Source organism: Calonectris borealis, chromosome 3 (genome assembly GCF_964195595.1).
Source record: "Calonectris borealis chromosome 3, bCalBor7.hap1.2, whole genome shotgun sequence".
Lineage (NCBI taxonomy): Eukaryota > Metazoa > Chordata > Aves > Procellariiformes > Procellariidae > Calonectris > Calonectris borealis.
Window position 1 is genome coordinate 83959972 of NC_134314.1, and position 22265 is coordinate 83982236.

General features: G+C 39.1%; 1 protein-coding gene across 1 annotated transcript in view; it reads right to left on the reverse strand.

The window, feature by feature from the left end:
* PCNX2 (pecanex 2) overlaps positions 1 to 22265 on the reverse strand; it is a 160211-nt gene that overhangs the window by 94558 nt on the left and 43388 nt on the right. Inside the window, exons 10-15 of the mRNA XM_075146457.1 lie at positions 21997 to 22139; positions 20508 to 20661; positions 20381 to 20413; positions 13115 to 13286; positions 8000 to 8110; positions 6295 to 6386 (exon numbers count right to left, since the gene is read on the reverse strand). Coding sequence (XP_075002558.1) covers positions 6295 to 6386; positions 8000 to 8110; positions 13115 to 13286; positions 20381 to 20413; positions 20508 to 20661; positions 21997 to 22139 — 705 coding nt within the window. The remainder of the gene's footprint in view (positions 1 to 6294; positions 6387 to 7999; positions 8111 to 13114; positions 13287 to 20380; positions 20414 to 20507; positions 20662 to 21996; positions 22140 to 22265) is intronic.

Genomic DNA, 22265 nt, shown 5'->3' on the forward strand with positions numbered 1-22265 from the left:
GTATAAGGTAATGGAAACTATGTAACTTTCATTAAAAAAAATACGTGCTTACACAGAGCTGGATGAGGCAGCTGTGCCACATATGAACACATTCACATCAGTTTAATTTTTCTGACCCAAGTCCAAAATCTGAAATTTTTCCAGGCTAATTAAGATAAACCGCAAGTTCCTTAAGCAGTTTAAAAAAACCAAACCAAAACAAAAAAAACCCTAACCAAACAAAAAAGCTGGATGACAAATAATTAACTGGTTCTGAATAAGTTTCAAATCCAAACCATCTGATTGGAACAGAAGGCAAAGAGGAGGACTGACTGATTCCAGAAACCTTCGGGGATATGCTCTTCTGCCCCACAGCAAAACATTGATGTGCTGGAATGCTAAAGACTGATATCAAGATGGCTAAATTCCAGACTGAATATCTGTGGAAAAAGTAGGAGAGCATACCTGACTTTTTTTTTTAAATATCTGTTAACTATCTGGGCACAGACCACAAAACAGATGGAGTGGGAGACAAAAATCAGCACATCAGGCAATTCTAGTCAAGTGAAAAAGATGGCACAGAAGTTCCTGTGTCTCCACGGGATGTAATATCTGAAAATAAAAACACCTCCTCCAGGAAAAAGAGATAACCCTTTCATATATCAAAGCTAAGGTAGCTATTAGAGCTGCCAGTTTCTTTCAAGATTACAGGACTGAAGCTGAGATCAGAAATAAAGCCAGGCTGAAGTGAACGGAGATAATTTTAAACTAAACTCAGTTACCCAATAGCTTCAAAATAGCAGCAAGCTGAAAAATTGCTGCTATTAGATGTAACAAACCAAGGAATGACCAAAAGAGGTGATAAAACCGTGTTTAGGATTTAGAGCTTTTTATTAAACAAAAATAAATGAAAGTTCATAGAGGACTTGGAAAGAACTGGAATAAGGAGTCATGATATTATTAAACAGAGGCCTGGGAGGTGAAGAAAATCTTAAAGGAAGCAGGAGAAACTCAGGTCTTTGCTCTTCAGAAGCCAAGACATTTATCTTCTCTCTTGTCCGAAATCAAGTTCACAGTATTGTTGTATGTAAGGTTGGATAAGCAGCTGGCGTCATATCACTCACGGCAGGGATGTGTCATGGGATGAGATGTATGAAGAGATGCTTTACAGCACCTGAAAGCTGTAGCCAAACCGCCTTTGCATCACTGGGATAACAAGACTGTAAAACAAAAATCTACCCAGATGACTTCACGTCATCACCAGAGGGAACGACTTCTGTTCACCAGCTATGTCAGACAGTGACTTGAAAACCTGCTCCACTCACAATACGCTCCTTTGACTAACAATGGTGATGAACAGTGCCTTGTCCATCAGTCCTCAAGGCCTCAAACACATAGATGGAGACCTGGAATTCCAGTTATTTTGTGTTTTGCAGTTTTCTGGAGAAATTATCTGTTATAATGTTAGATGCAATGCTCTGTACTTCCTAGTGTGAACAATTTTGGGTTTTCTTTTTTCTTTTTTAGTTTGACAGCTTTAAACAAAAAGAAAACTGATCAGTCCAGCAGTAGCACCACCAGAGGAGGTCCCAACAAACTGCAGACCCACAGTTCCTCCACACAAACAGCAAGCAAGGGCAAAGCTGCTGAGGAGCACTCTGAGAACGGGAGCCGACCACTTGGCCACAGCAGGTGGGACCCCTTCGCTTCTCAGTCACCTCCAAACAACATGTCCCTGTTCCTCCTCCAAGTGTCTGAGTAACACAACTCAAACACAGGCCGCCCCCTCACGCGATGAGTTCACATGTGGCCTTGTAACAGACTGTCCTTTACTTTAGTCGTGTGAAAAGTTCATGTTTGGTCACATAACACCCTGTGTCTGCCAGGTGAGCCGTATGCAGCCCCCCCCCAAAACATATCATATGCTTCTGACCAAGTCCTGTGATGGGACAAGTAAGCAGCCTGCCCACATGATCCAACCTGCACATTCACTGTTAGCACAAGACTAGAGATCTGTCCATCCTCTTTTAGGTGATACGTGCATTTTAGCTATGAGAAAGAAACATTTCTAGTCATGCAATGACAAAGATGCTGCAAGGTCATTCAGAAAGAGTGACAGGGCAGATGATCTCATTGGGCACGCTGAATTTTGTCTGCAGATTATAGGATGAACTCTCAATCAAAAATACTGTATAGTAATTTTCCTCAGGCAACTTATCTGAACAAAAAATCAATGACAATTATGAAGTTAAACTAATGATACGTCTATACTGCAGCTGCTTTTTCATAGAGACTCTCAGTTGGTTTTGTACAACATAATTCAACAGCAAAATCAGTCTGGACAAGGCACAGGATTTCAGCACAGGCCTATTTATCTCAATTCTCAGAGCTTATATTCGCATGTTGAAAGTTAGCTTGAGTACTTACACCGTTTTGTGGACATAGCCCAAAACAATTGCTCAGTTCTTACTTTTTAATTTTTCTAAAATTGGAGTTCTAGAGCAAAGAACTAATTGCTGTGCATTTGCTATTCTAAAATCACTTCAAAATTTGAGTGCAACTAAATTAAACTATTGTATGCACATATATAGTTTCTGTTCTAAAAACGAACAAGAAAAACTCACTTAAGAACACAGATCTATTATCAAATGAACATTGTTTGTTTATTTTAATAAAAAAGAAAATCATGTGGTAAATTAATTATTCTTCTAATGAACTTCTTCAGGAATAATATCTTTCCTTTTGGAATAATTAACCTACACGGAGAAATGAGGCTAGGTCATTTTGCCCTGCAAGATAATAATTAGAACACAAGCACCACTTCAGGGAGGAGAGGCTTAAGCCTGATACTGCTGGAATGGGTCTTCAGCCTGGGCATTTCATGTGAGTAACTGTTCACCAGTAAAAAGCACATAACCACTTAGAGATCCATTCTCCTCTGCAATTTATTTCAGGAAATAGAACTCTGCTAGTTACACCTGCTGAGCTATAAAATGTTCTGCCAATAAACAGAGTTTACATTTGAGGATGCTACATTTCAGCCAAGAAGTAAGCTTTGCAACCCAGAAATCCTAAGCCAGAGAGAGTCTATCATGTTTCCCTGCCCTGAATCTTTTTGATTGTGATGATTTTTTGACCTCCATAAATATTGAAAATTTTGCTCTGTTGTTTTGCCAAACTGACTAAAAGTGAAAAGAATAAAATAAAAATAAAAAATAAAGAATAGTTGTAAAGTGCAAGTGTGGAAGAGATGGCATTTCGATCTTAAAGAAAACATGTACCTATCGCCATTGTGCAAACACCTCAATGAAACAGACTATAGCATTTGCTCAGTTTTGAGTTAAACTCTGCAATTTCTAGTGCACCACAAATCCAAACCTTCATTTGATTAGGATCACAAGTTGTTACTCGCTACATATCAAAACAGTTCTAGTTTCTTAGAGGGGTATTAGACCACCTTTCACAGTGGTCCCTATTCAGGATCAGATTCTTCTCTTACATTTAAGCCAATTCCCACCCCTCCACCAACCAAAGAATAAGTCTGACAGAATCCAAAAAGAATATAATCTCTGGACCCGACTGAAGAACAAGGAGGGTTAACGCAAGTGCTTATTTCATAACTTTTAGAAGAAAAAGTGTATGAAATTTCAAGCACCCCAGTAGACTGAGATTATGAGCTGAAGCAAGTGGAATTGTCTTTACATGCTTTAAATTAACCTCCTCAGAAGTGCCTTCACAAGAACAGTGCCATAAAAATTCCAATTAACTGTAATTTCTGTGTGAACAGAAAGTCTGCACTTAATATTGGTAATTTACAACAGATATCTTGTAGATCTTTCACAGCACTCTACAACTTCAGGGTAGCATTAAAAGCATATTTCTAAGCAGTTTGAAGTCTAATCCACAAGGAGATTGCTTATCTACAAAGCCACCTGCATGCTGTAATTTAAAATATTATGCTGAGAAAGGAGTCTGTAGAATATTTTAAGAGGCTTTTCTTTAATACTGTTTACAAAACTATTTTTTAAAGTACCCATCACACAACTTCCCTACCCTCAACTAGTGAATCGCCCTCTGCTAACCTTAGGGGAAAAAATGATCATTTGCCCATTTGCCTGTTGAACAGTGGTTTAACTAAATTCCTTCCTTCCATTTTTCCAGCTCTTCCCATTTTTCTCATTGTTTCTCCCCCCCGTTATAGATTTTTCTCACTCTGTTCATCCTTACAGAAAGCCACTTTCTCCATCCCAGGTGCCAGTTTCCAAATCATTAATATAGCCAGAACACAGTAGCAGGAATACTAGCTATTTTAGGAAACTGCGTAAGAATCAGTTAAGCTTTCTCGCATCACACAGCTGGGTCAGGTCAAACCAGTATAACTGATATACTGGGTGAGCCTGGTGACAGGAGATTCCCTGGGAGTACACCACGTGTTCAAAGACATTTAATTTAAAGTGTCTTAACACAGCACTGCTCAGCAGCTGAGTTGCCATAATTTATTGTGTATGGACTCAAGCCACCAAGCGGCAAGATAAAATGGTGGCTTAACACATTTTACCTTACTATTGGGAGTGGTTAAAAACACATGCACAGCCAGCTCTGATCATCTGCGAGGGATCATTAAGGCATTATAATTGACCTTTTTTGATTTAAGGCTCCTATTAAAAATTTTAAGTGGAAAATTGCTAAAAGCCATTATAGAAATGCTTATGTTCCTTAAAGAATTCCCTTAAAGAAACATCTGATCGCCCCCCTCATCTGTGTAAATCGCCAGCCTGGGTGTTGACACGATACATCCTTGGCTGTTGCAGAACCTCATATTGGGATCTCTGTGTGTGCTATGCATGTGTAGCACCATAAAGCATCCTCTCACGTATGCCTGCAAGATGTCAAGAGCGGCTTGTAAATCACTGCACATCCTGGTGCACTCCTGCATGGGCACTGCAGTATCTAGCCTGTAATGAAACACTGCCAAAAGACTGTCCCTTAAAGGATAAAATTTATCACAAGTCTAAGATGAAATTCTGGTCTTGCTGTGATCACTGGGAATTTTACAGCAGACTTGAAGGCAGCCAAAATTTCATTGATATTTTTAAAATAAAACAAAAAATGCAGAGGACATATACATTAACTGCAAAAAAAGAAATGCTTTAGATTGCATATGGCTCAAAATGCAGCATCTGCAAAAAAACCCGACATTGGGCATCACTGGGAAGGGTACCGAGAACAAGGCAGCCAGTCATTTTGCTACCATATAGAGCCGTGGCACACCCACATCCTGAGCACCATACACAACTTACCCTCCACATCTGAAGGTCACAACGGAGTAAGTCGCCCTACTCTGTGCCTTCTCTATCTTAGCTACTCCTGAGAGAGCAGCTGCTTTACAAGGAGACACTAGAAAGGCTGGAACTCTTCAGTTTAAAGAGAAGATGGCTGAGAGGGATATGACTGATGTCTACAAAACTGTGAAGGCAGTGGATATGGTGAATGCAGAACAGTTCTTCCACAAATCCTGCAATACTAGGCATAGGGAAGACTTGGTGAAATTAGCAGATCAGTTTAAAAACCATGAAGGACAGCACTGCTTTGCACAGAGCACAGTGAACATCTGGAATTTGTTGGCACAAAGTTGTGGAGACAGACAGGACCAGCACATTCAGGAAGGGACTCGGCAAATTCATAGACAAATCCACAGATACCAAATGAAATAAGCAGGGACACACTCTCCAACATCCCTAATCTGACAATTGTGGATACTGGTGGAACATTAGGGAAAAGAGTGGCAAAGAGTCATCTGGCTTGCATTAAATTCCTAAATTGCATTTCCCTGTGGATGCAGACACATTACTGGGTTAGATGGTCCACTTGTCTGCCCACACTGGACATTTAAGTTCTTAGGCGTACTGTTATGAAGCAACAACAAAATCCTTTTTTTTCTTTCGGAAATACGGACCTTACTAGGAATTTTGACCAAATTCAGCCTGGCTTATACAGGTCAAGAGGAGTTGCAGCTTTTTAAGCCAAGGCTGCTGTTAGTCTTTGTAAGGGAAAGTCAATGGGTCATTTCAGACTGATATATAAAACAAACAGGCAAACAGTCACAGGTATTGGAGACACGTTTACTCCAGTGTTTCTACTACAGTTTCAAGCTATTTCAGTGTAGCTAAGAGGCAGAAACTGAAGCATGGCTTGTAAAGCTTATCTTGATAAACAATAATGACAACGTAGCACCAAAAAATGCTGGTCTCTCCAGATTATATGAATTTTGAGCTTGAAATTTTGAATTTTTGCAGTGTTGTTTTTCTGGCTTACCTTCACTGCACTGAAGCAGAACGCATATAGAACAATCAGAACCACAAAGCTTCTGGAAATGCTGTAGAGTGCAGATACGAACCCAGCAGCAGCTGAAATACAGACATTACACGTTAGTTAATTTCTTCCTAAATGAGAACGTGCAATCAAATGAAAAAAAATGAAGCAGCTCTTGCATCACGAGAGATATAAGGATTAAAATCAGATATCACAAAGCTGGTTGTTGAGAGAACACTTTCAATGCCCCAAATAAGTTCACAAAACTGTTTATAGCTAAGACTGAAAGCTCGATGCCACTGTACTCCATGTGATTTCCATTGACCTGAGGTCCCACACTACTGCTTTTTGTACTGAACATTGTTTTGCCAAAATATCAGTATGGCTCTTCATGTTGCTACCAAGGAGGAATAAAGTGATCTACAAAACTGGCAATTTTCTAGTCAAACTCCATGTGAAATTTTCCTCTTTCCCTTTGCTCCTGAGACACAGGCTCTGGTATCATCCAAAAGCATCCTAACTTGCTCAGTCAACCATGATTTGCACCATGTTAAGATACATGAATGAATTTAAAGGGAGAGAGAAGGATGCCAGCTGATCTCTTGCTATAACCTCCTTTGAGAGCTTCCAGAAGCAGGGTAGGAAAAGCTATCAGACAGAATTAGGAGTTCAGCAGTCTCAACAATGGAGACACAGGGGCTGCAAAACCATGCTCTAATTAAGGTTCAACATACACTGGAATCATCATTATTGATAGGATAAGGACTTTATCCAACATATTATTTCCTCCAGGTCTGCTATGGTATTTATGAGACAAAAAGCAAAGAACACCCGTATCATCTGTACTAGTTTTAACCACTTGCCAACATCTGTCTACAGTAGCAAGCAGAACAATGCAGCAAGCATGGGTCTGCAGAATGAGAAGTGCTGAGGATGCCATATCCATTATATAGATGTTTGAGATGCCTTACTGCAGACTATCTCTAGTCTGGTCCCACAGACTGTATGCTCATTAGTGTTTGGACTGCAATAGATGCACCCTTACAGTGCACCTTTCTTTTAAGCTTGATCCAAATGGAATCCAGTTTGCATACTCTGACATCATTCCATGATGCAAAACAACATGTGGTAAATGGGAACAAGGAGGAATTTTGTTTCTGATCCAAACTAAGATGACAGTGTAGATGCATACCAGTCTTCTCTGTTACTTAAGCTATAATGAAAAACAAAACCCACCACTACCAACAAAAAACTGATGCATTGTCTCTCACGGGCCTTGTTTAATCTCTGACTGAAATAACACCAAAAAAATCACAGATCCAGTATCTTGTTAACATGCCTTACTATGGAGCAATACAAACATTTTTTTAATTTTTATTTTTAAATGGTATTTAAAGAGAATTTTTTTTTTTAAGTTGTTTTTTTTTTTTTAAATAAATATAGTAAAGATTCACAATGGACATGCCAGGAAAGAACTCTTCAATGTCAACCACATTCTGCAGCCTATAGCACAACTTATATACAACTTTTCAAAAGAAAAAAGAAATCTAATCAAGGGGGTCTTATTAGTATTCACCCCACTGTTATATGAATACCATTAGCTGTTTGAGCTTTAACATGCAATGCGCTTTAAAACATGCAATAATATACTGTAATCTAAGGTTATAAGCCCAGAAAGGGATAGCTCGGGCTGCAACTGGCTACTTACCAGAACCGCCAAAAAGCAACATGTCTATTTGCTCCAAAAGATATATACAGAAGGTGTTGATTTGAGGGAAAAGACCAAGAAGAGAAATTGCAGGAAAGCAATATAAAAACACTAAAGAAAGAAAGAAGATGTATGTTAGAACACAGTCATACATCACAATGTATGGAGAACAGAGAAATATGCATCATAGCAGAATAAGAAATCGTTGCAATAAATTCTGAAGATTACTCAAGTGAGCATACCTGAACCTTAACGATTACACTTTCCTCCTCATGTATTCAAAATAAATTATTCTATTTTATATGCAAGGAACTAAAGCTCAGAGGTTCACTTCAAGTTTTATTCTGGATAAAAGCAGCAGCAGAAAAAATAGCATTATGTAGCCTCCTTACTGCTTCTCAAATACTTTTGAAGTTATATTTGTTCTATTTAAAGTACAGAAATTTCAATTGGCAGACTTTGGAACTTCCTCCTTGAATCTGAGATGGTTAAGGCACAGGTATAACAATTCAATATAAACAGACAAAAAATATTTTAATGGCTAAGATCCTAAGTATCTTGGCTATCACCGTATCCTGCATCTGCCAGCAATCAACAGCAAACATTTAAAGCAGCACGTAAAAATGGGACAAAAGTGAAACTTCCCCAGAATATTTCCCCAGCTTCCAGCAGCATGGACCTTGACTTTGCAGTAGTGAAAGAAGATTAAAAACAGTAAAGAAACTCAGGGGTAAAACCCAGTCTGACATGTTTACATAGTCTCTTTCTAAATAGATACGCTAATTTAAAAGGCTGCCTTACAGTCAAGGAAAAGCAGGAGTCATAATTTAGGTAATTGTGCTGCTAGTCTTATGTTCTGTTCATTTCCAGCCACTCCGCCTTCCCACTTCCCATTTATAGCTCCACCCTAGAAAATACTAAGCACAAGTTGTCTAGCAAAGCATCTAAACACACACTTGACCCAAGTCTCCAATACTGTCAACTTTCAAGGATACATGCACACATTTAATCATATTCTTACTGCTTCATTGTACTAGAACCAGAATGTTCCACATGTGAAGGACAGATGTGTGTCAGCCACTATTCCTCGTAAACAAGTATGTATTTCTTAGTTTACGTGCTAGAAAAACTGCAGTTTCCTCCTATTCATTCTCATAAAGAGCAAATTAAACAAACCACTAGTACAACTTATTCCCTTTCCCACCCCAGTCAAATTTTACAAAGGTAACAACAGGATTTGTGTCCTTTGTTGAATGCTAATTTCACATTTTACTCCCAGCTCCTCTTACTAATCCCTCTTGTGCTAAAATAAAACAAAACACCGAGTTTGATCTGACAGCTTTTATCTTCATCGTATTATACAGTACTGCTATCTAATATTGTAAATCTTGCTGAGGAAGTCAAACGCAGGAGAAAAAACAACACACTCAAGTGGTAAACACAGACGGGGCTCACTTAAGTATGCTTGCATTCACAATGCGCCCTTCATCACAACTTCCTGTTGCTGGCACAAATCATATATACATAAGAACATGAGGAAACACTGTCTTCTCAATCTTTTACATGCAAATGCCATTATTAATCTCCTCTTCCTTTACTGCTCTGCTCTTCTTTTAGATATTTCACCAAGCCATACCAAGCCAAGCAAGGACCACTCAAAGACAGACAACTGCATGACAGCAAACTGCCCAGCAGGCCATGTGGACTCGCCATGGGATCAACTATCCCAAAATCTCACTGCTGAAACTCACAGGAGATCTTGTTCCTCAGGCAAAAGACTTGCAGAACTGCCAGATCTCATCTTAGACTACTGACTTACAGTCCAAATGACTGCCTTTGCTGTAGCAACCTCAGAAAAATCTGAATGAAAGCAGGGGAAGGAAGGAGAAGACCAGAGACATTATAGTGTCAATACACCAAAATATATAGGGGTGAATGTAAACAAGGAGGGAAAAGTTGGTTGATTACAGCAATTTCCTCATCTCACCCTCCCTCAATTAATACCATGAATAATCCTAACAACTTCTTTAGCTAAGGTAGCTTTGTTTATCTCATCCTGCACAAAGGATACCAGAGAGGAAAATAAACAGTTGTCACTTACAAAAGGATTGAATTTAGGAGCAGTAGTTTCCCTTGTGGGAAGCAGATAATAAAAGTAACTGATTAATCAGTTGGAATTGCATTATAAATTCCAGAGAGAATTTGTTTAAGCATCACACATTTCCATACAGAACACCACCTTTAAGAGCTGGACCACTAAGAGATGCTTATGTGAGCTGCTGGCATTTAACACTGCGGTTTGAAGGTTTCCTCTAAATGAGTAGCTACCAGATAAGTGTAGGAGGGAAACACAAATTTTGACTTTGGAAGCTTTGGGTCTTTTGAGAAATGTAGAATGATAATGCAGAGGCAATGTCACTGCAAACATATTAGAAGTTTAGAAAATTATTATTTTTTAAAAAAATCTGAGTACTAGTCCATTGGCTGTGTAATAATACATACTTTTTCACAGGGAAAAAAAATGCATTATTTCAGTGAGAAATAGTCTTTTTGTTCTCCCCCTCCTGAACACAGCAGAGGATAACATTCACAGAAGCTTTCTTCCCCCGACAGAAGCTCAGTCATTGCTGAAAGTAGCAGGCTATCATAAAATTTTAGACTTGCTATCATAAAATTTTGCCACCACCTGATACTTACTCTTCCGAGATGTCTGCCAAATAATTTCACTCACCTGTCTAATGCTTAAATGGTTTCATCACAAAAACCATCATACATTAAGTGGGTAACTACTTTTGTCACTAACCACACCCGTAGCACACAGTGACTGAGGTTGGCTCTGTGCGCTTACTTCCACTACGTATGTTAATCTAGCAAAAAGGTCAACTGAAATAAGGAGTTCAAGATGAAAACCATAGTTAGAATGAATTAAAGTCATGATTCCCCAACTAATATAAATCAATAGCAGAACCACCATCAATTTAAAATAAAACAGAATCAGATCCTAAATAGATTGTTTGCAAAGAAACAGACCTGTTAAAAGCCACATTTCTTAAGTAATTAGGTTACACATCTAACAAATTTCCACTGATTTTCTTTTATAACCTTGTTTCAAGACTTTTACCATAGTATGCCATGTAGCATCACACTAGTTCCTTGGTAAGTCCTTTCTATGATTTCCATCACTTTAGCTTCTTACCATAGTAAACATCTGAAATAGAAAACTTTTCCTTTCCTCGGTATTTGTAGTGTATAGTCAAAAATCCCTTGATTTCCCAACATATCAACTTGGAATACAACAATGAATTATGAGTAAAGTATAAATTAAAAAGTCACCATATGATGACAAACCAATAAAAAGATATCAAAAATACCTAGCAAATGGGCAAAACCGCAAAACAATAGCAACACTTCATTGGTATTCAGTGGGGCCAACCTCTCTCCCAAAACAAATACTGCCCAAAACAATTCTATACCTTCAGTGCCTAAGGGAATCTGTACTCAAAGCGCAGCAAGATGCTGGAGAATGTTGAATGCCATGGCTTAGGGAAGTAGCTGCACTGTGACACTTGCAAGGATTGATGGCAGCCAGAAGCTGGGACTCCCATAGAGACAAAGTGAGGAACTGCCAGAGCATGGCACCAAACATCACTTGAACAAATACACCCACAGATGTGCCAGCAAAATAAGAGCTGGCAAAATAAGAACAGGGGACAAACAGAGGGAAATGCTTTCTTCTCCCTCTCTCGTTAAACAGGTGCTAACTGGGGAGATGAGCCTGTATTTCCTCTCTCCCCCACCTCCTCCAGGCTGTTTCAAGAACCTGCTCCACCATCTCTTCTGAGGCCAGTCAAAATTAGCACATTTATAACCACACTTTTTTTTCCTATCCTGGTTGCTATAGTTTTTCATTTATCTCTATCCCAAGAGTCATTTAAGATTCTTGTTGAATTATTTATCAGCATTTTTACTGTTCACCTTTGACAGGCAGGGAAAATAAGATGTAAGAAGAAACTTTAATGAGACCAAAGGAAAGTAATGAAAGAAGCTAATGAAAATAAGTGAGATGCAGGTCTTCATTATTCCCCTGTTTCTAGTGAGAAAGATTGGGAGTCAATGAACCCGTATAAAGGACCAGAAGGCTTTCCTAAAAATAGTATGCCTTTCAGGCAGTAATAGCCTGACTTGAGTATAGCAAAAAGCAAGTGCAACAGTCGCAGGTGAATAAAGACCTCAAAGGTCATACACTCTATATCACAAATTTTTTTCCTCTACTACGGTAAGTTTTCCTGGTTGTAAATTCACAAACCAATGGGTCATCTTTGGTACACTACAACACAGCTCTCGGGAAGTTTTCACAACTTTTACAGTAACCTTTAACTTTTCTACTTCATACCTAACAGTGTGGCACTACTTGACCTGAGTCCAGTTCTGCACTCGTATCTGTGACACAACTAGAGCAGCATCACAGTTACAGGCTGCAAGTGTGTAACAGGAGGAAGTGTCCTGACAGAATGGGGTATTTCCAGCTGTGGCCACTCCAAATTAGTGCCAAAGGACCATCAGTCCCGTTTTGGGGCAATACCTGAATGTTCTCAGCCACCTCAGGACATGATCCCAGAAGGAAACAGGTTGGAAGAGCTACTGCAGAGTGGCCGCTCCACACTAACTCATCACGTGGACAGCAAGATTAAACTAACCAAGAAAAAGCATGTTCTTCATGAGTAGAAGAATGTCCATCTGAGGGCTTGGCATGGATTAGCTTCCAGGCATTAAATTTAAAACTTGGCTTATTCTGCAGTAACTGCTCGGCACAGACAAGCTCTTACAAAGATTAACTGCATTTCACAGATGATGTCTTTTGCTAATAACATCAGTGACTGTTAGTTTTCTATAGAGACTTTTCTATGAGCCTCATTTCATTAAGAACTGCTTTTACGTGAGGGAAGGTTGCCAGCTGCCCCCCACCCCCGTCTTAAGTCATTCCAAATGTTTCTATCAATTTGACTTAGAGTTGTGCCTCCATAACATGCATTTGACTGCCAACATGGGAAAACACAGACTTCCCCAGCTAACACTTAATTCATTTTTACAGTCCTAAGAAAAATATTGACTCACCTATTACATGGTCTCTGGCTGACTGGAGAGATCTAGGCGAAAAGAGCTTCAAGCCATACATTGTATAAACTGGAGGATTTGTGTCTTTAGATCCAGCATCTAGCAGCAAAATAAGGCCACACAATATACAAAAATATACAGGTCTGCTGTAGGTTATGATTTTATTGTGCCCCTGGAAAAAAAAAAAAAAGAAAAAAAGTGCTTGAATTTTGTATTCACTCTCCTACTGCGTGCACTGCATTAAACTGGAGAGAGGGTCAGGAGTCAGACAAAATATTTTAATGACTTATACATACTAATTAATAATAAAAAGGTATTTTATCTTCTCCAGAGGAGACATTCAAAAGGCACAAAAAGCAGTTAACACTAACTCCAGCAATCATTTATGCTTTTGAAAATCTAACTTTCTGGACCTTTCAAAACACACTTATTGCAGAAGTTGTCATTTTCTCTGGAGAAAAAAAAAAGCTCAATCTGTGTGAACCTTTCTTTTCAATAGAAAAAGAATTTTTCTCTATATTACTTTTCTTTTAATGAGCGTCTACCTCAGGTAGCTGTTTTTTTTTTTTTTTTAAACTTTATGAAATATAAAATTAATTTTTAATTGCATCCTGGGAAATAAAAAAGCAGTAGAGGTGCAGTGTGAGGCATGGAGATTGATTTTTTGCACCAAAACAATTCAATTTTTTTTGTTGATTTGAACCACTTGACAGCAAATCAGTGTCCCTCCTGGAGGGGGTGACATTCATCAGCAGTTTCTGGTCTCTCTCTCATGCAGCACTTTGAAATGATGATCCAAAGGAATTAATATGTGGAAGGATCCTTATTTTACGTCTTTCATACACATCTCTCACATGATTGATTTGCATTAATCCTACAAAACACTGCTGTGGGGCTGGGGGCCAGGGAGAATAACAGACGCTTAAGAAAAATCTTAATAGTTCTCCTGGTAGCAAGCTTCAGGGTAAATAAGACATTTTAAACACTGGTGAGTCAAAAGCTTCTTCCTTGAGTGTGAAAAGCCAGAAGCAAAGTGACAAGGATTCAAGTTTGCCTTGCATAAAGCTGCTGTGAACTGTTCTTATTTGTAAAATGTAATAATTAAGTGAGTATAATAAAAGATCATTTCTTTTAGGAGTCTACTTACTGATTTGAAACAGTGGCCGTATTTGTTTGGCTGCCAGACAAGTTCCTATGTTAGCATTGCTATTAACTGATCTGTACTGTCTTTTGGGATCAATCAGTTAATAAGGTGGCAGATTGCAGGGAACTAGCAGGCTTATATTGCACCTCACATCCATGGAATATGGATCGTCAGACTGAAAAATCCTACCTGTTTAATCGGAGTCTCTATTTTACTAATGCCTTTTTTTTTTTTAAAATAGGACACATGTCCATGAAAAAAAATCAAAGGAGAATTAAAATGATAAAAATCTGACTTAAAAAAAATTAACTTAAAGTATTTCTTTCTGGCTGTTTTTAAACTTCAATTCATTTACCTTAAATACAAGCTACACCTTAGGAAAAGAAACCAGTAAATATTGTGTCTAAACAATTGCTTAATGATTTATATCCTGATGTGCACTCCAGACCAAAGTCTATTTTATCGTGATATTACATTCTTGTCTTATCTCTTGAATTACATGAACCCAGGTTTTATCTTTGCATGGTAATTATTTGAAGGCAGTTGGGTAAGACAGAGTTGATGACGAGAAGTCCAGAGGTTTAGCTCCACACACCTTCCAGTTCCAAGCAGAACACTGACATACTCAATTAGGTTTACAGTGTATATTTAACTCTTACTTCCGAAGTAGTTCACAGTGCGCTGGGTGAAGAACTGGCTGAAGGGCAGAACTCAAAGGGTTGTAGTGAACGGTGCTACATCTGGCTGTAGCCAGCGGCGTTCCTCAGGGTTCAATTCTAGGGCAAGCTCTGTTCTATGTATTTATCAATGGTCTGGATGTACGAGATGAATGCACCATTAGCAATTTTGCTGATGATACCAAACTGGAAGGTGCTGTTGACTCTCTTGAGGGACGGGGTGCCTTGCAGAGGGATCTAGCTAGACTGGAGCATTGGGCTGTGATTAATGGGATGAAATATAAGAAGTCCAAATGCCAGATTCTGCACCTGGGATGGAGTAATGCCAAGCACAAGTATAAACTGGGAGAGGGGTGGCTGTAGAGCAGCCCTGCAGAAAGGGATCTGGTCGACAGCAGGCTCAACAGGAGTCAGCAGTGTGCCCTGGCAACCCAGAGGGCAAACCACACCCTGGGGTGCATCAAACACAGCATGACCAGCCAGTCAAAAAAGGTGATTATCCTGCTGTATTCAGCACTGGAGTACTGTGTGCAGTTCTGGGATTTAAGAAGGATGTGGAGGTCCTTGAATGCATCCAGAAGAGGGCAACAAAGCTGGTGAAAGGGCTGGAAGGAATGTCCTCTGAGGAGCGGCTAAGGACTTTGGGCTTGTCTAGTTTGGAGAGGAGGAGGCTGAGGGGAGACCCCATTGCTCTCTACAGCTTCCTGAGGAGGGGACGTGGAGAGGGAGGTGCTGAGCTCTTCTCCCTGGTGTCCAGTGATGGGACGCGTGGGAATGGTTCAAAGCTGCACCAGGGGAGGTTTAGACTGGACATTAGGAAGCATTTCTTTACCGAGAGGGTGGTCAAACACTGGAACAGGCTTCCTAGAGAGGTGGTCGATGCCCCAAGCCTGTCAGTGCTTAAGAGGCATTTGGACAATGCCCTTAACAACATGCTTTAACTTGGTCAGCCCTGAATTGGTCAGGCAGTTGGACTAGATGATCGTTGTCGGTCCCTTCCAACTGAAATAGTCTAGTCTAGTCTATTCCAAATAAATCACTCTTACCATGCTAACAACAATAATGGTAGTTAGGATTGAGGAAGCAGTTTTCAAAGGCTGTCTGAACAGCCTGCAAAATGTGAGCAAATACTACCTTGCCTATTTTTCAGGTGGCAGTGGGGAATGAGACAGAATCCTGAAACGGAAATCTTGCCTACTATTGGATCAACAGGGGCAAAGCAATGCAGCAGCGATGCACTCAGAAGGACACTTGAGATGCGCTCGAGCTGAATGAGCTTTCCAGAGCACAACAAAGACTCCAGTCCCCACATCTGGGGAACAGGCAACACAAGAAAGAGGAACTGCAGCGAGTGTTAGTGCTGTATTTCACTGTCGTTTACATCCTTTGTGTGAGGGACATTATTCGGGACAGGATTGGTTTGAGGCCAACAGCAGACACTTTCTAGGAGAGAGAGGATCACTGGGACAGTGCATCACCTCCTGAAAGCCACAGCCAGGGGATGAACATTACACTTCCTCTTTTCAAGGCTTTTGAAACAAAAAAAAGGGGCGAAGCCCTCTTATGCCTGCCACTGACAAGCCAAGCTAAGCAGCCCTTCACCAAAATGGGCATGTGGCAGTGCAACTTATCAACAAGGTATTTTGGATAGTAAAGGCTCATTTTGTTCTACTAGACAAACTCATCAAATTTTGACATGCAAAACTGATTTCATCTTGGTGAAACTACTCCACTCCGCATTCTCCTTCAGAAGAATTTAAATGATGAAGTAGGATTCCTTTTATGTTTTACATCTCATTTGTTGAACAATCATTTTTCTCTCTGCTGATAAAAATTTCAGTGAAAACTCTTCCTTTCCCTAAGTCTGCCAAAAAATGTCACTGACTTTTTCAGGTCCGTGTTTCTCATGAATATGTTTTAGAAACATATTCACAACCTACAAACACAGCACTGGTGCATCTCATATTTTGATATTAAGATTTTTAACAAAGCTAGAATAATTTCACAAACACTTCCATTTAGTAAAATAGCACTTTTGACTGCAAAGCATTTTGATGGGGAAATTTCAGAAGGATCTAATGATTTTTTTGTTTGTGGGCGCACACATGCAAGAGAAAAAAAACAGAAGGCTTTATATAAAAAGAAAAGTGTGTGTGCTCAGTTCTACAGAAAAGCTTACAGGGACAAATTAAAAATACTTTTAAAGTGCCTTACGGGATTTATGAAACTGCCTATGGTAGCTACCCAACTGAGTTAGCTATCTGCTTTGGCAGGTAATAGGACCAAGACAATGAAGTTATGCAAGTGATTCTGTAAATCTTATTAAGAGCATGACTGCAATCTTTCGAAGCTCAAATGCCTTTGTAAACCTGAGCTAGATCCTGAGCTATACAGGTGCCTTATGAGGGACTTACAGACAAGCTCTCATGATCCTTCTATATAGCCATTTACTACAGACATAGCCTTTATTGCCCAATCTGCTGCTGCCGCTAACCAGTATCAAGAAACTCTGCAGTCAAAGCCACTTGTCTAAAACCTTGAAATGCACACAACAAGGATCTCTTGGATCTCTGAATTTAATACCCTGCAGTCATTGGCACCTTGCTTATATTCTGCTCTTAATAAACGGATACAACTCACACTTGGGATGGACTTTATTTTCTTCTCCCCGCCACTCCAGTGAGGAGGCTGTTCCCAAATTTCACCATCCCAGAACCACATACCCCTGTGTGAACAAGAACCAAAGGCCATCAGCTCCCAACGGACTAGAACTGGAAAGCCCAAAGCACAGGCTGACAGGAAAATTAGGCTCTCATCTTGTAACAGTACTAAACCTGCAGCTACGATAAATGCCAGTAGCCAGCATTAGCTGTAGAACCTGGGAAGTTCCAACTTGAAACATCAAAGCTGATCAAAACAGAACCATTATCACAATTCAACAAGATGAGCATAAATGAATATAAAATTCAAAACATTAGCTGAGTTAGGTAGGTACTCTACATACTGAAACTCATCCCTTACCACAGTGGCAATATACAGACAGCGTTCAACTCGGAGACCCTAGCTGTCACAGCATGGTATGGGGCAAGAAATAATCTTATCCCCAATAAAATTGTACCAGACTACCAAACTTTATAGGGTTTAGTCAGCAAGCTCCTCCTCAACACCAGGAAGTGAAGACACTGGCACTCGGAGTTCAGAACAAAAGCTTTATGCATCCCTAGGCACTGTGTTTTCTGAATTCACTAGATGGTATTTTAAAGCAGTCTCTTTCAAAATGGTATAGGCTAGAGATGACAAAGTCACATAAAACAGTAACAAAGTCTGCATGTGAGAGATAGGGAAGAAGTTTGGAACCTCCTTGGTAACATAAGGCATTAGCGGCTACTCATGGATCCAAGCATAGAAATTAATTCAGTGTGCAAGTCTGTGGCTCGTGATGGTTTGTTTCACACTGAAAAATCTCATCTGCATTTTTATTCATGGACATGGTACTGATCATTCTTTAATCCCTCTGCTGTTCTGCATCCTTACATCAACATCAAGAGATGTTATTCTCTTTAATTTTAATGTAGTTACATGAATTATGAAACAGTACATGGAGTATCTTTTCTTGTCTTCTTGTTGTCTTATTTTTCGTGGTGCTTCCTAGCTCAAGCAAGCCTTTACAAATACCTATTGTGTTAAAAAGATATAATGTAGAAATAGCTAATCTTCTAGTTTAACGTTATCTATAATGCCTCCCACCTTTAAAAACCTCTGTGGAAAAACTCTCTAAATTTTATTTCCATTGGAGTTCATATAGTGCACCAAAATGTTTGCAAGAAGATGTCCCCAACAAAGTTTTAGGAAAGCATATGGAAGATGGAAATACACCTATTGTTACTTTGCTACACTACCGTATGACACACAGAATACAACATGGTGAATAATACTTGTAACAGTATTGTGGGAGTCTGAAATGCAAACCTGGATTCTGCAAAAAAAATGTTCTGTTTAAACTTCATTAGCTAATTTGTCTTTAATACTATAAAAAATATGGGCTAGATAGGTTTATAATGAAGTTTTGATTAAACTGTTTGCCACATACTTTAAATAAATGTACACATTACTAATGTCTGAATAAGTGCAAACTATTTGATTATAGTTCACATTATTGTGTCTAGACACATGCTAGTTGAACTGACAAATAATATTATTTTAGTCCCAAAAAACCTGAACTTTTTACTGAGGTAGGAATATTTCTTTAGTATATTGAAAATATTACCCTATAATGTGTAGGCTGCTGTTTATTAGCCTTCCTCACTTTTTATGCAGACAGGTATTTCCTATGAATGTATTATAACCAACAATACCATAAGTTCACCCCATAATAACTGGCATGGAAAAGAAACTAAGAATCTTCTGAAATCTATCTCAGTGAAATGTCTAGCATACACTTGTAAATAACCTCAATTTCAAGTTCAGCCTGTATTTCTAGCCTCTAAACTGACAAAAATAATTTCTCCCTGCTAAAGGGAAATAATCCAGCAGACCTGCAGTTTTCAACATGCTGTCTTTGAACCCTGAGGGAAGAGAGGGAGTCCTCAAAAACATTCAAAGAGCTAAATAAGAAACGTCAGCAACTAAGCAGCTGGTGTAAAAGCAAGCAAGGGACCTTGTGACCACTGACATGTCTTCCAAGATCCACAAATCAAAAACGCTGAGACACTGTGACAGGTGGAAGGCTCAGGTTGCAGTTGTAGGATGATATTCTTAAACCAGCCCTATAATGAGAACAGACTTGGGTAGGGAACTGTTTCCTTGCAAGGTGATTGTCATTGTCAGAGCTCAGTTTCTCAGATACGCTCAACAGACAAATAGCAACCAGCAAAGATCCTTACAGCTTGTGTTCAACCACAGATTTGGCCATTTCTTCAGGACACAAGCACAGAAACTGTGACCATATTATAACAAAGGGAAAACACCTGTGCCATTTGATGAGCTAATAATACTAACGAGAAATACATCTGCAATACCAGATTTAAAAAAAAAAAAAATCAATCCCCAATCTCAAAAAAAAAAATAAATTAAAACCCCAACTGACCAATGACTGAGGTGCTAATTTGGAACGTCTGCTGTTTTCAGTCACTGTTTCTAGAAAGAAAAAGCTTGTCTGATGCCACAAGATTGAATTTCATCAAACTAATCCAGATGCATTTGTTTTACTGCATATTTTAGCTTAAAGCACAAGCACTTTTCTAATAGTAGTTAAAAATTCAAATAGCTTAAAATTAATTAAACGTAGTACAAAGTCTCAAAAATCACAGGCATCATCTCGCTCATTTTCATAAATCACCTAGAACAGCAAACTACTTATACCTGTGTTTCACTGAACAGCCAACTGTTTCACAGTACACAAGTGATAATAAAGGAGAAAGACTTGTTATACTGGCCGAGACTTACATGTATTGGTGAAGCAGGATCAGGCTGAACGCTCTAAAAACAAAACAGAAAAAAAAGTTTGCTTACAGGATTTTGCCTTCATAGAAGTTAGAAGAATATTCAGCAATTGGATGAACTTGTGTCCTACCTTTAGGAGAGAATACTGGCAGCTGGCCATCACGAGACAGAACAACAGAACCCAAATGTCTTTACAGAAGCCTTGATTCAGAGTCAGGAATCCAAGAAGTGAAACAAGAATTACTAGGAGGACAGCAAATACATTCTCCTTTATGTCTTCTGTCCTACGTGAATAAAAGTGTTAAGAGAAATACAAATATTTATACATTCATTAGAGCAAGGCAGGTTCATTTGCAGCTGGTATGAACTGTCAATGCTGGCGCTACCAGAATTTACAGAGTCTGAGGTTTTGCTCCCAAAACTACATTTCCATGTTCAACACTACTTCACCCCCACGAGGCAAAGACCTTAACTACTGTGATAGCTAAAATGTATAGAAAAAAGGCATATGCACTGAAGTCCAGCACCCTCCAATCTCATTTCCCAAACGGAATTCCATAATGGAGCTGATTTGAATGTAGACAAGTCTATGTTTATAAAAAACAAACAAACAAAACCCCAAACACTTTTAAATGAGGAAATAAGGCATTCATTTAATGAAAAATGTACGTCTGACAACAAAGAATTAGCTGAAAGACCAAATTTGCATCTGATGTTTTTTTCGTTTTGTGTGTTCTATTAGATCATTGAAGCTGAGATAAAAACCGATGTTAATATTCAGGCTATAACAAAAGAGAGTTTACCAGCAGATGCTTTCCATGCAATTGAAACACAGAGATAAGACACCACAGATAAGTATGTATCTGCTCTGGACCTAAGCTCCCTGACTGTATAGCCCGATTGCTGCAGCATGTAAAACTGTCATCTGAAATTTCTGTTGTGGAGCCCCTATTAATATACATTGCATAGCACCCACCCAAAAGCAGAGATAGGAGAGCTAGCAGCCATTATGTACGTAGGCTAACATGTTTGAAGTTCCTAGTAGTCCGGCAGATTACCACGTGAGGTCTAATAGCAAAGGGCACTGCCTGAAGAGTCAATGCCAAATGAAACTGAGGGACTAGAAAAAGGAGAGATGCCAAGACAAGAAATTTTCTCTAAACAAATAGAACTGAACTGGAACAGAGGGAGCAGCTGAAAGATCGCCTCCTCAATATTCACTCTATAATATTATTATTTCTTTTAAGATTGGAGTACTTGGCCTACAATACCCTGGCACCTTTCCACTTCTGTATTTTTGCACAAAACACCGATTTTCTCATCAGAAAGCTCAGAACCATTGGATCCAACAGCTGAAAGTCAAATTAAAGACTATTCTACAGGCCTGGTGCTCACATGAATCAGTTTCTGCTTGAAGACAAATGGTAGTGAGAACCACCAAAACTAACTCCGAAGAAAAACATTTTTTTCTACTCAAAGCAAACAAGCATCTATGCATCTACTCAACTAAGACACTAATACAATGCTTAATTTTTCCTTCTCTAGTCATCTGCATTGCTCTATACGTGTGGAGCCACACACTGTAATACTACATAGAGTTGCATTTTAAAAAAGCTTACCTGTCTAACAATGCCAACAACGTAAGCCGATCATACCAGACTTTAATCCATTTGCCAGGGAATATAATAAATCTGTAAAACTGCCTGTTCAGTTTCCTCTGTGCTGAAGAACATGAAGAATCCTCAGGGTCCTGGCTGGGTTGCTTTAAAAACAAACAAACCAGAAATACACAAAACACACTTTCACATTGACATATGGCTGCCAGCAAAACAGGTGTTTAAAAGGCCAAATTTACATGAAGTTTCAGATTTTTTTTTTTAAAGGGATT